The sequence below is a fragment of the Glycine soja genome, chromosome 9, assembly GCF_004193775.1.
Source record: "Glycine soja cultivar W05 chromosome 9, ASM419377v2, whole genome shotgun sequence".
Lineage (NCBI taxonomy): Eukaryota > Viridiplantae > Streptophyta > Magnoliopsida > Fabales > Fabaceae > Glycine > Glycine soja.
Genome location: NC_041010.1, coordinates 18,267,021 through 18,281,509, shown reverse-complemented (window position 1 = coordinate 18,281,509; position 14,489 = coordinate 18,267,021). Strand labels below are relative to the sequence as shown.

The following is a 14,489-nucleotide window of genomic DNA, read 5'->3' as shown; positions in this document are numbered from 1 at the left end:
TGTTATATTTTCTGATCGAGTTGGCGGAAAACCTCTTCTAAATCTATGATGTGGGTTACTAAATCATTAGATTTGACCACCATATCATCCACATAGACTTCCAAGTTTCATCCAAGCTAATCCTTGAGCACCTTATCCATCAAACGCTAGTAAGTGGCTCTGGCGTTTTTAAGTTTGAATGGCATAACTTTGTAGTAGTGGCTTGTGGATTCGATGATGAATTTCATCTTTTTCTAATCCATCGGGTTTGTCTTTATCTGATTGTAGCCAAAATATGCATCTAGGAAACTTAACAGTTTGTGTCTGGCTGCTCCATCAACTAGGCAATCAATGCTTGGGAGTAGATAGGCATCCTTTGGGCATACTCGATTCAGGTCAGTGTAGTTTATGCACATCCACCATTTTCTGTTTGGTTTCTTCACCATTACCATATTGGAACGCCAAAGTGGTATATTCAATTTCTCTTATGAACTAAGCAGCCATCAGCTTGGCAACCTCTTGCTTTATTGCTCGAGATCTTTCTTCCCTTATCTTTCTCTTTCTTTGTGCATTGGGCTTTGCATTTTTGCATATAGCTAATTTATGGCAATGAAAATCTGAATCAATTCTTGGCAACGTGTTCTCAGATAGCCTGTTGGATACAGCTTTGGTCATCGTCAAAAAGTTGGTTTCCCAACCAAGTGACCTGCCCTTTCTTAGGACCGAGTCGGAATGTGGTGTTTCCTCTAGCGGCTTCACTTGGTTGTCATTGTTGGTTCTTGGATCGAGGTCTAGTTCCTCCACTTTTTTTATTTTCATCCTGACCTCCACATAGTGCATGACTTTTATGGCTTCCTTCTTTGTGCGGGGGCATAACCTAAGGCTAGCCATTTAGCATTTCCTCGCCATCCTCTGATTGAAATGCAAAGTTATGATGGTTCTACTATCTGATGGAAATTTCATCGCAAGGTAAGGGGTTGAAACAATTAAGCCCAAGGCATTCAATGAGGGACGACTGAGAAGTATATTATATGACATATGAGCATACACTATCACATATCGTATCTTTAGTCTTTTTGTGATGGGCCCACATTGCCAAATTTAGTGTAAAGCCAAATAGACTCCTTCGTTCTGACATGTTCACTAGTGAAATTGAGCAATGGGTCATCATGTAGCAAGATTTCGGATTCAGGTATTTCCATTTTCTTGAAAGTGTTCCAGAACAAAATATTGGTCGAGCTCCCTTGGTCAACTAAGGTGTTCTTGACTATGTAGTTGGTTATCTCTACACTGATAACCATGGGATTGTCTTGAATTGGGTCGATCGCTCTAAAGTCATGTGACGTGAAGGTGATATGAGGCATACTAGGTGCTCTATGAGGGGAGATCATGTTAACCACCAGACTTGTCATAGGTGCCTTTTTCACGTAGAGGCAGTTGCCCCTTCTCCAGTAAAACCTCCGACGATGGTGTTTATGACTCATCTTGGTTGGTCAAGAGGCTTCTCTTCTCTTTCTCTTGAGTAGCTTTGGCTTATCCGCCTCTTTGAGTGACTTGCATGTTCTTGGTCCTTCCCTCTGCTTCACTCTTGTTTGTATAAATTATGGGGTCTGTATGATTGTGGTTTGTGGATGAAGTCTTTTAGATGGCCAAGCTTAATGAGGTCTTCTATATAGTCCTTTAATACATTGCATTCCTCTATCGAGTGACCATTATTACGATGGTATCAACAACATTTTGAGTAATTGGCTTTAGGTGGAGTATTAGCCTTCTTTGGCATAGCCAAAATGTCTACAAACAATGCCCAATCCATGATATGAGATCTAATGGCAGTGAGGGGTGTGTAATGAGCGTAACGAAGTTCTCGGGTGGCTGATCCCTCCTTCTGTCATCTTGCGCTTTGTTGAAGCTGGGTTTATCATTATCTTTCTTGGCCAAAATGACATATGTTTGTATTTGGTTCCTATACTTGACCAATTTCTCCATTTGCATGTACTTGACCGCTCTCCTTCGAAGCTCATCCTGATTAGATGTAGGTTTTTGCATATGTTGTTCACAAAAGCTCCCAGCTTTAACGCTATTATCAAGTGGTGCATGGCTACTGTGGGATCCAAGTTTCAGATATTCAATGAAATCCTTTTGAAACATTCTATGAAGGTTCCTAATGGTTCTTTTGTCTCTAGTTGGATGTTGACGAGGGCTATAGATGTTAAGTGGTGGGGTCGGCTGGTGGCAAACTACATGCCGAAGCAGGCTGCCAAGGTATAAACGAGTCCACAAGTTGGGGGGTAAGCGAGTGAACGAATGGAGAGCATGTCCCTTCAGCGACGACGGGAATACTCTACAGAAGATTGCATCATCTGTGGTGTACAAGCTTACCTGGGTAATGTATACGTCAAGGTGTTCATTTGGATCATTAGTACCATCATACTTCTTAATGGTCAAAATTTTCAGTTTGAAGGAAGAGTCGCTTCCATGATGTCGGGCATAAAAGGGTTCTTGAATTGTAGCAACTGTCTCCCCAAAGTATTAAGTGATGGGGAAATAGTTTCTTGACATACACTTAAGTTAGTGGCCTTGGACACACTGAAAGTCCTTGACTTAATGTCTCTTCCTGAACTTTGGGTTGTTGTGACCTATTACATTCTTGTAGATGTGCATTTTCACGTCGAAGGGCGATGACTTCTTCGGCGTGATGACGATGCATGTCCAAGACCTAAGCTTGTAGTCTTCGCACGACTGAGGACAAGGTAGTCTAATATTCTACATGAATCTCCTTGTTTTGTTGATCTGTTGGTTGTTCCATTGTTGTTGTATTCATTCCAGTTCTAGTTATTGTCATAATTTCTTGGTGTCGGGATATAATTTACTCAACCCCACGGTAGGCGCCAAAATGTTCCTATCATAAATAGACCAAATGTTATCTCTTCCGCCGAAGGGTTACTTGCTATGGCGAATGGTCCTTCTACTAGTAACTTGTTCAGATCTTCAGTGTCTATGATTGAAAGGGGGGGGGGTACATACAAAAGACACTTTGACGCTCAAGTAAGAAGTCAGTTCAGAGCCACAAATGATGTCAAGGGAATATTCTAATGAACACTGGTTTTTACCTAGGGGCTCTTCCCTTTATATACTGACCTTATTGGGCATTAAATCTCTGGGCCTGCATGTATTGATTACCTTTAAGTGAGTTTATTAACTATAACTAGTGTCGAATGGTGAAGACTGAAACATGTTATACAAAATATGTAAGCAAATGGCCGAAAGGGTATTCGACTTCATAGGATATGTTGCATGCTAGGTGTCCATATAGACGTCTTATCGTCTTATCCAAATACTTATATATTCAGCATGGTAAATTTGCAATATTTGGAGAAAGAGCAAGAAATTAAACTCAGAATGACTGAAAAAAGTAATTTATTTTTCTCATTTGTATACATGCACTCAGAGTTTACATACTACTAACAGTACGAAGAATAATCTTCTAAATACGACAAAATATTACAATAAGCAGAGGATACATCATTAAACAGAGACCATACAGTAAACATAGGCCAAAAAAAAAGAAAGATACTTTGAATATAACACTTGCAAGTGTAAAATGAACCCGTCCAATATAATATATAATAAGACTATCACCATAGTTGTATAGTGCATAAATCATGTTTTGAATAAAGACAACTGGTCCTAAATGGTGAAAAGTGATACAAAACATTTTCTGCTCAACAATGAAATTTCTTTTGTTAGATGTCATCTCATCATCAAGACATTGAGCGGCCTCTGAGAAAACGCCATGGTCCCGTACCTGTTCCCATCCTGCATTTGCATTGCATGTAGTATAATTAAGCCTGAGTGATTGAGATCTTCTTTTTTTTTTTAAGTGATTGAGATCTTCTTGTCTTTGTTGCAATTTATTAGCTAATATTATAATTCTTATAGATTTTGCTACTTATCATATGTATAAAATTTAGGTGTAGTTTTTTATGTGCTTTTATTTTTGTTTCTATGATAAAAATTGAAATTTCATTTTAGTAAATTATGAAATAAAGGTTTACCCTAGTTCTTGAAGTAAAACTCTAATTTTAATTGGAGAATAACTTCAAAAATACTTATTTAAATGATTGCATTTAAATTTTCATTATAATAAGAATTTAATTTTGATTTACTGATATTATAAAAATTCACCATCAATTAATTGAAGATCATTTTACCATGTATGGTAATTTATAATTGGATGATAGTATGCCATTTTTTTTAATAAAATTCATTATAGACCTTATGCCATGATGGAAACTAGTGCCAATAAGATGTATTGTCTTCATGCTTTTAACATGAGCAATGATCTAGAGGTCTAGCTCACTTGGTTGAGCAAGATGTGTCAATCGTTATAATCCCTCTTGATACTATCGTTGATTCCTATGGATAAAAAAACATGAGAAATGCTTACCTCCACACACCGGCAAACATGCGAAGACTCATGTAGATGGTTAGTGCAATCCATATCCCAACGAAACCTTTGCTCTTAGAGAGAAGAAACAATGAAGCAACACTTGCCAATGACACGGTGACCTGAACAAATTATGAGCATAGAAATTTGCTAAATAAATTTGATAGAGATGACGAATACTTTTTTTTAATAAAAGTTATTGTATGAGAGAACTTACCAAGGAGTATGCAGAATATGCAAAATCAGATGCCCCATAGTTCACACCATCAAAGACAAAGGCTAATGAATTGATTGGTTGTGTGGCAGCAACAAACTGGCGAGTAAAATTAAAAATGAAATAGAAAATAATATCAAATTCATTTTTGTGCAAGTGATATATGAGATAAAGGGATTATACACTGACAATGTAAAAAGTTTTACACAATCATCAAATCACAACTCATCATGTATGATAATTAAGTTTGTTGACTTTTAAAATAATTATCTTAAGGTAATTCAAAGAGTGATTCATGATTGGATGACAGTGTAAAACTATTTTACACTATTAGTGCATAGACATTAAACTCTATTTGTATATGATTATACCGGGAGGCCTATTCTGATTAAGTGCACAACAAGAACACTTTTGGAGAAGATTCCAGCTCCAAAGTACAATCCAAATCCAACTGCAAAAGACAATCCAACTCCTAAAACAAAACTCATCTGGAGAGTTCGTGTTGCTGCAACAAGCACCTTTTCATAGTCTTTCTCAGCAAAGGAACAAGCTAGAATTGCCTGAAAAGGAGAAAGTAATTAGTAATACTCATTTGATTTTTACTCACAATGAAGTTCAAGAAGTTAAGGCCTTTATAATTTTTTTATTGATAAATGTTAGTTGTTAATTGTTAGTTTTTTTTTTGTTAACAGGGGGATTGAACCCATGACCTTTTCCCCTTTCCTTCTTTCAGAACCACTCAACCCACTTTATATCTTCTATTAAGGCATCATGGAAACTTAAGACAATATTAAAATTTTCTTAAGGCCATTATAATAACAATGTTACAATTTGAACTTAAGACATCATGGAAACTTAATGTTTTGTACCTGTACAGCAACAGCCAATCCATCAGCAAGAAGGGAAGATGTGAGCCACACTTGCAAGCAGGTTTGGAATGCAGCCATAGGAATTGGACCAAACCTTGCTGCCAATGAGGCTGCCAAGGTCTGGCAGAATGTAACAGCTATTACTCTTGCCAACAACAGACCTCCTATTGAAAATGAAAATAAATTTGAACATGAGTAAATTCTAGCTTGATAAGTGATGAACATATATTTAATTTTTCTTTTTTGGTAAAGACAACAAATATTATGTATCAGAGACAATTCTGCTCAAATCAGATAGGACCAATATATGTGGTTTTTTTATTACTATATATAATATTTGAGTCCACTCTAGCTGACCATTTTTATCTCTCTTTTTTAATAGAGAAGACTGAGATTTTAGAATTAGTACAACAATCAAAACCAATATGTTGTGTTTAATGCCATCCACCATACCATTTTTAAGAAACCTAAAAATCTGCAAGTCTTTAATGCTTGGAGGTACAAGATCCACTTTTCTAGTTAATATCACCATGAGGGCCAATGCCATCAAGTACCTAATTAGAAAGGGTCACCATTTTGTAAGTTCACTTTTTGCTAAATGAAATGTTTAAACATTACTGGGATATAAGACAAAAGTAAGACTTACTGAGAGAGAACATGTGAAATGGCTGCACCTTTGATGCCCAATTTGCAGTAGAAGATAAGCACGGGATCCAAAATGACATTCAATGCATACCCCGAAACTGAACAAAACCACATACACAGATGAACCAAGTTAAGGAAGATGTTGAAAAATTTTAAAAAAACAAACTATCTTCCATTAACCTTTTAATTGGATTTCCTTCTATTTTTCATTATGCATACATTTGAAAGCAATCAAAATTTTTATGCAAAAGATCCTTTAAATTTGACTAGCATGCTTTTAATTTATGCATTTTCATTCTTTCACACATTCTCTAAAGGCTTCATTTCAAAAGAAAATATGGATCATTTGAACCTACGAATAACATATAAAGGAGTTGTAGTGTCCTTGAATCCTCGAAAGATTCCTTGCATGGCCAAGGACAAAAGCACTGCTGGAGCACCTAATGATCTCAATCTCAAGTATTTAATAGCAGGGTTTAGCATAGGAGAATCCTACACAAGGAAAAATAGCTCCACTTTAGTATAAAAGATAAGATAAATGCACTCTAGATATTGAAGATATGTTAATATAACATAACATATACTCTTGATAATAAAGATACATACAGGTTTTAGACCCATTGCAGCTAATAGAGGTTTTGCAGCAAATATAAGGGTTGTTGCTTGAAGGAGACCAAGGATTGTGCCAAAAAGTAATGCTGTGGATGCTGAAGCAACGTGTCGCTTCTTCCTTCCATCTTTTGGCACACTCTTGTTACTGCTACTACTACTAGTATCAGAGGTAGACTTGCATATACTTGTATTGCAATCTGATAAAATGTGAGAACACAAAATTTCAATGCATTAATTTCCCTCCATTCATATATCTAAGTTTATCATAATGAATGTCCTACTCATTGGTTTGTGCTTATGCATTTGAACCAAATTAATTTACATCAACATGGACATTTATACACAGCAGTAGAAAAGGAAAAACTAGAAAGGGATAGAAAGTACCATTCATTTCCACATTCTCAGTCTCATTGTTCTCTTTGGATGCAACTTTCTCTATGTCTTGAAGGGAATGATCATCGAGCATTACTTGTTCTTTGGACTTAGCCTTATCACTTAACTTCTTTTCTGTATTGATTTTTTCAATGGTATTTTCCTCAGCTACGAAGGAAGTTGTGATGCTAACCAAAGGGAAGATGGTAATCCTTGAAGCTTGGTTGAACAAAGCAATGGACACTCCTGCAGCAGCAAGCTCCACGGGCCCTAAACACATCAATAATCAAAAGTAATTAGCTTAAAAGTTACAGTATTAAAATGACTCTTTGAGCTGTAAGTCGTTATTAATATACATAGGTCCTTGTAGTTACTATGGGTTTTTTTTTTTTTTTAGTTTTAGTCCCTATACACTTTTATAGGGACTAAATTTATTTATTTATTTTTTCCTTTCATATAGGGACTGATTTCTAAATGATTTTTTTAGGGACCAGATGATAAATAAAACTTTCTTGTTATGATTATTGCAACAAAAAAATGACAAGCCAGAGAATAAAACCATGATTATTGCAATTTAAATGTGTTTTTTTCTTTTGTGCAAGCATGATATTATGACAAGGAAATGTACCCAAATGGCCTATGAATGCTGTGTCTATAAGAGAAGCAATTGGGTCAGCAGCAACAGCCAGTGCAGATGGGAATGCAATCCCAAGTATCTCCTTAGCAATGGAATCCATCTTGAAAACATGTCTACACTCACTCACATTCATAAAACCAAGTATTAGTATTTTGTAGTCAAATATTTCTTTCTAGCATAATGCTACTCCTCAAAGAAACAAAGGTGATAAGTTGATAACATATAAGGGTACCTTGCATCTTTGAAGAAAACGGAGACAGGAAGGTTTCTCTTGTTCTTTGGTGCATTGCTTGAGCTTCCATTCTCGTCCATGATATCCTAAATAGTAAAATGACAACTCAATCATGAAGAGTACCAATTTTTGAGTTTGATAACAACATTCAATGTTTTGTACCATCAAAATAAAAAAATAAGCTTGTTTGATATTGATCACCATGCGGATATAATAATGTGCTACTTTTCTAGCATTGAAAGATCACTATAAGATCAGTGAAACCTATTTATAGTGATTGTAGATATGCAAAAGCCAAATGTTAATTAAAGTGTTGCAGAAATCATGTAGTGTTGAAAAAGTAATGGACAATAGTGGCATAATTATGGGTTTCGTCACGATTCTAATTTGAGCCTTCCTCAGATGTGTTTTAACGTCATTTTCTCATAAAGTAACCCTGCCTAATTTTAACTTAATTAACCATCAGATGCAAAAAGGTTAAAAGATGCGTAGGCAGAACTTGGAAGAATGTGACAAATGATAGTGCAACAACCGTCCCTAGTTAATTAAACCCCCGATAGCTACATAACAGAAAAGTTATATCAATTGAACTTTATACTAAACAAGAATGTGTATTGTTTTTATTTTATTTTATATCATGATTCTTGAAATATCATGATTCTTGAAATCCAGCATGCAAACTATAAAAGGATCTTTAGAATAGAGAACTTACATTGCTGGGGGGTACTACTCTATAGAGTATGGACCTCATGCAAATCAAGGAAAGATAAATGCTTTCTATTTTAATTTTTACACTTAGCTTATTATGTCCCTCTTTATATAATATTTTTTTTGCTAAACAAGCAAGATTATATGCGCTAAATTTGCAACTCTACTCTACCAATGAATTAATTTACTGCGTAATCCCAAATATTGATTAAATTAATAGAGTTCAGATATTTGTGAAGAGAGTTGATCACTGAAAATGTTAACAAACATGGAAGTTACATATATTCAAGAAAAAAAAAAGAAGAAAGAAAAAGAAACTGTACCATCTCCCTGATATAGATAAAGGGTGTCATAAACCGGATTATAGAGAGCATAATATCAGTGATCAAAGCTTAAAATATTGATGGTACGAGAATTGATGACCACATAACTAACTTGAGTCATGAACCTGATCTTGATGATAAAGTAATGATTTATTTAATTTTTTGTTCACGTCAAGAATGGACACGAAAGGTGAAGCATCGAGTGACGTAAACAAATGCTTAACGAATTGCAGGATTCTCTCAGTTTTTTTTTTATTATTTAAAAAAGAGAACTAAACAAGTTGAAGAAAATAGAAATATAGACAAAAAAAGCCTCCGTAGGAATCTTGCTGCATAACTAATGTGTATTTGCATAGTGGATACGCATTATGGTTCTTACGTTGTTAAAACTCAAGTTCGAAGTCTTCTTCTAATTAACATTATTTTATCATAAAAAAAGAATCATATTTGATTGTTGAACCAAACTTATGTTAGATTGGAAACGAAAGAAGTAATTCTTGCTATGGATGGGGAATTTTACATTAAATTTTATTACAAAATTATTTTTAAATCATAAATTATTTAATTTCAATTAACTCACTTCTAATTAAAACTAATTTTATCAAACTAAAAACTTCTAAAATTAAATTTAAAAACAATAATCCAAATGCATGCTTTTTTAACCATATTCCCAATACAAATTAATTAAGTAGGATGTGAATAAATCATGAAAGCCAATTTTCTCCCTACATGCGGGTCCACATTCATATAAAAATCCAGTAATTATTGAAAAGTCCACATACATAGAACAATTATTATTGCATCCTATTTTGATAGTTCTGTTTTATTTAACAACATGAATGACAATTGAACATGTTGAAATTTTTATATGAAGCAAGAAAAGTATACATATAGGCAAGGAATCTGAATCTTCTCTAATGCATATTTCAATTAAAATAAAAAAGAAAGCTTACACACTTTGGTGATTGGAATTTGGGGTGAACTAGAATCTACATGTAAAGTTGTATTTTTAAATTATTATGTGAACTCATAAAATATATGCATCAATTAAAAAGAGAAAGAAATGGAACCGCGTCACATCTTCAATAAAAATGACAGATAGTTTTAATTGTATTATGTAGCATAAAAAAGTATGATATATTCAAAATGATAATTTATCTCTATCTCTTCATGTACGTATATATTTGAAATCGAGCTATTTTTCTTGTTATGTACATTGGGAGCCTTATCGTAATTAACATTACTCCAGATAACCAATTTTTTCTTCTGTAAGAAAAAAAGAAACAGAAGTCCTTCCAAGATAAATTGAGGATTTATTTATACACCACATAATATAATTAATCTAGAGTGATCCCTTACTAGTTCCCCTCCCCCTCCAGTTATTCAAGCAACAAATCTAACATTTTAATTAGGGTCCTTTAGAAACTCAATAAAATGGGTTCCTATGTTGTCAAACCCCCAACAAAGGGACATGGGTTTTTTTTTTTTATTTCACGTTAATTCATTGTGTCAAACAGTCGGGTGAAAATCCAGATCCAAGTATTAAAAATTCTATTGGCATTAATGAATCTGGCTATCTATTGTTTTTTTGTTGCTACATAAGGCTAGCACTAATGTGTACATGGAAATTAATCCTAATATGTACCAAAAAATAAAATAAAATTCATCATAGTATTTATTTGCTTATAAGCTAGCAATAAGTAAGCAGAATTGATAAAGAATAAGGAATTATTCCACCCAAAAAAAGAGTAAAAGATAAGATTGAGTTATTAGGATAATGAACCTATATAACTAATTACCCTTGAATATAGTTGTATGTGCCCGCACCAAAATGCACGCATGAGTACATGACAAACTAAAAGTATACTATTAATTCAGCATATTGTTGATCACTATTTCTCCACTATAGGCAATTAAAATCAGTTCTTTAGCTATGGATAAGATAGTAAAAAAATTATTCGCAGCAAAACATAAAGTAGCAAAGAAAATGATGTACTTTTTTAATTAACTAAATTTTCGTGTTTGTCATGAATAGTTTTACCACTTTAAAATAAAATATTGAAACTTGTTGAATTATCCATTTAAAATTGTTAGACTATTATAAAAGATTACATCAAGTATATATTTAATAACATAAAAAAAATTAAATGAAATATATAATTCTTGTAAATTTCGGGTTTAATTTAGCAAATTTACTTAAAACTATTAAATTAAATAATTAGTAGATATACCACACCTTCTATAGTTTCTTACAAGGATATTTTATCAAAAATTAATTAAAACCAAAGAAATCAATTATTGAAATAAAATTAAATACTTTAAACTATAAAAAAAATGAAATGCATAATTGAAATCAAAGTTTACGAAAATAAAATTTATCAATGATGTATAATTAATTTTAAAATATTAATAAAAAATAAATTAAATCAATAAACTAATGAAAAATAAGCATCATATTTTAAACTATTATTAAATTAGAGAAAAAAAGTGTATCAAAAAAATTTTCTATCCAAAAAATTAGAGAGGAAAAAAAATCATAGTTAAAGATATTGTGTTCTAGAGAGAGGAAGACGTACATTGCCCAAAGAAGTGGAACAAGATTTTGTTGTCATTTACTTATTGGTAGGTCCCCCAATCTAATCCATACAAGGCCAATAAGTGCGTGGATATTGTACTTTGTACATCAAATACAATCGTGAACCATGTCACACTTAGCTGTGGCATCCAAATTTAATTTCCATGTATAGAAACCAATTTCCACATTTGTTTTGAAAGGCAAACAATTTTTTTTTATTATTAAAAACTAGTTTAAAGCATAAGGTGTCAATTCCTTATTAAATGAAAACATTACATCATTTACAAGATATATAATCTTGTTTAAAATAGTTAAACAAACTTTATAGTTGAATTGAGTCTAGATTTCTTAAGTACAGTTTTAAATTCATTTTTTTGAATAAAAGAATTAATTTGAAATGGAGATCAAACTATAAGTAATTAGATCATTAAAGCCAGTGAATATTTATATCAATATGGGGTGACAAAATAATATAGTTAAACTTTAAATATGGTGCTATTATTTCTTTTATTAAACTTAACTTTGTTGATAATTTTTTCTTAAATATTTTTATTGTGTGTTTAATTTAATTTATTTTAAGAAAATAATAATTTATTTTTGTCAGCATTTTTATAAAACCTTTTAAAAAAAAGTAGTAATTATTTCTTAAATAATATTGAATTTAAAATATGAGCTTAGTTTTACTGATAGTTTAATAATTTTAAATACTCTATTATTTGTTAGTTCTGATAATATGTGCTTCAGTGCTTGTGGTAAATTGTTAGGGTATAATAATTTTTACTTTTACGGTCCTTTTTAAATGATTATGAATATGTTAATATGTAAAAAATAAAATATAAATTTAATGAATATAAATCGTAAAAGTTTTGCACTTAATTAAAAATTAGAATTTATAAAATTTATTATTAAAAATTAATAAATATATTATGTATAATAATTTATAATTGAATAATATTGTAAAAGAAAAACTTTATATTAATACTAGTATAATTGGTTTTCATAAAAATTATAATAAAAAGTTTGTTTATAACTTACGAATAAGTGACTACAGAGTTAGATGTCATGGAAGCTACGTGGCATGCAAGTTGCATGAAGCTAACTTTAGGGGTGTGACTAATAATTTAGCCATTAAGTGTCGGCTGATGTTGAGTTACAAAAGTCGAAATAGTTTTAAACTTTTTTACGTAACAAAGTAAAACAACGACATGTTTTTTATTTAATATATATAATTTTCCTAATGGCATGATTAATTAAAATACGGAATTAATTAAATGGCGTGGAAAGAGCAAAAGCATGCATCTTTATCCTATGCAATACTTTACTCCTTACCATTAATTTCCTCTTATCTTTTTTATTTTCTGAGCGCGTCAGGCATATATTTGGTATGGGAAGTTAAATAATATAGACTAAAAAGAAGAAAAATGAAGAACAAATTAAGGAATGTGAGTCTAGGCATCTAATTATTCATAAAACGCTTAATTACATATATCAATTTGAGCACGCAAGAATATATAAGAGGTGTGTAAATCTTCCACCATGGGAATCAATTAACATGTATATGCAAGAAAGACGAAATGAAATGAAGTCTTCAATTGTATGCAAATAGATCCATTAATGACCAGAAATGTGAAATGCAGGTCCAAGCAAAAAGAATGAAAGGACTTTCAATTAATATGAAGGAATTAGCATACCTGAATACTCCTTGATCAGTTTGATTCTTAACCTTAATTTCCACCAACTCTCAATGCTTCCTCACTTACTCACTAAGATCACAAACTTCTTACATGACAAACTTAGCCTACACCACTACCCTATTTATAAGTAACCTTTGCCCCACTACTATTTCCTACATATTGGAAATATATTTATTATTTAATTGTGTATACATGAATGTGAAATGTATTTAACACTCGACAAGTGTTTTGTGCACCTTATTTTTTTAATTAAAAAAAATCCCTTCTTTTGTCAACTTGTTGATTTTTTAAAATAATAATATCTTAATATTAACGTTATTTTTTAATTAAAATCAGAACTTAACTTTTAAAAGACAAAATTTAAAATAATTAACATTTTAAAGTATTTTATGTTATTTTTAATTAAATTTAGAACTTAACCTTTTTTGAGACACCATGACCTGATACGAGATATTCATTGGTTTTAACATTGACTATAATATCCATAGACAAACCTGATTTGTTGAACCCAAGATTTTGTTTATGATATATCCAATGTCGTTTGAAATAACATGTTGAGAATTAACATTAAAAATTGGAATTAATTATCAAAAATAAATTTCTAATTTTTATTGAGATACACATGAACAAAAATACATAATTAACGTATAACACATAAATTAGTAAAGTATTTAGGCAGACACGTTTAGGATCGCCAACAATTTACAGGTGTTGGCGGTTTGGTAATTAAGAATTTGTCGTTTCCCGAATTATATACGTTTGAAGCAAAAAATGTTGATAAATGTCCACTACCATGAATTGATAAGCAAGCTGTAAGCTCAAGTATATAATATTGTTCTACTTTATGCTACAAATTGTGGTGCTTTTCATTCGTTGCTCATTGGGTATCCAAGGGAGTACCGTTGTGGGCTACGTGGGAATCCCATTAAGCTCCAATATCCCAATCTTGAGAATTAAAATGTACTCCCACAATCTGACCTAATTTTTTCTGGATTGAATATGCATATCATCACTTTCAATTGTGAGTACGTGCGGAGAATGTTTGTCTTTTATTATTCTGGGGCATTGCAACATTGGCCATTTGTATTTAATTTATCCTATAACTCGTATAATAAAGTATTTTTTCCATTTTTATAAGACTCAAATTTAAAATGATATTTTTTTTATAAAAATCAATCTGTA

General features: G+C 32.0%; 1 protein-coding gene across 2 annotated transcripts; it reads right to left on the bottom strand.

Annotated features, from left to right (window-relative positions):
- Positions 1-3,379: 3,379 nt before the first annotated feature.
- On the bottom strand, positions 3,380-13,443 carry LOC114425791 (protein DETOXIFICATION 43-like). Of its 2 annotated transcripts, none has more exons than XM_028392752.1 (13): positions 13,305-13,443; positions 8,008-8,093; positions 7,767-7,888; positions 7,151-7,408; positions 6,761-6,963; positions 6,511-6,646; positions 6,156-6,252; positions 5,963-6,063; positions 5,510-5,673; positions 5,012-5,200; positions 4,644-4,739; positions 4,427-4,548; positions 3,380-3,795 (listed from the first exon to the last, which is right to left on the bottom strand). In XM_028392752.1, the coding sequence occupies exons 2-13, from the start codon at positions 8,085-8,087 to the stop codon at positions 3,741-3,743; spliced, it is 1,623 nt and encodes a 540-aa protein (XP_028248553.1). In that variant the 5' UTR covers positions 8,088-8,093; positions 13,305-13,443; the 3' UTR covers positions 3,380-3,740. The 2 variants fall into 2 exon arrangements, with proteins under 2 accessions (XP_028248553.1, XP_028248552.1); XM_028392751.1 differs by lacking the exon at positions 13,305-13,443 and adding an exon at positions 8,170-8,244.
- Positions 13,444-14,489: the final 1,046 nt, after the last annotated feature.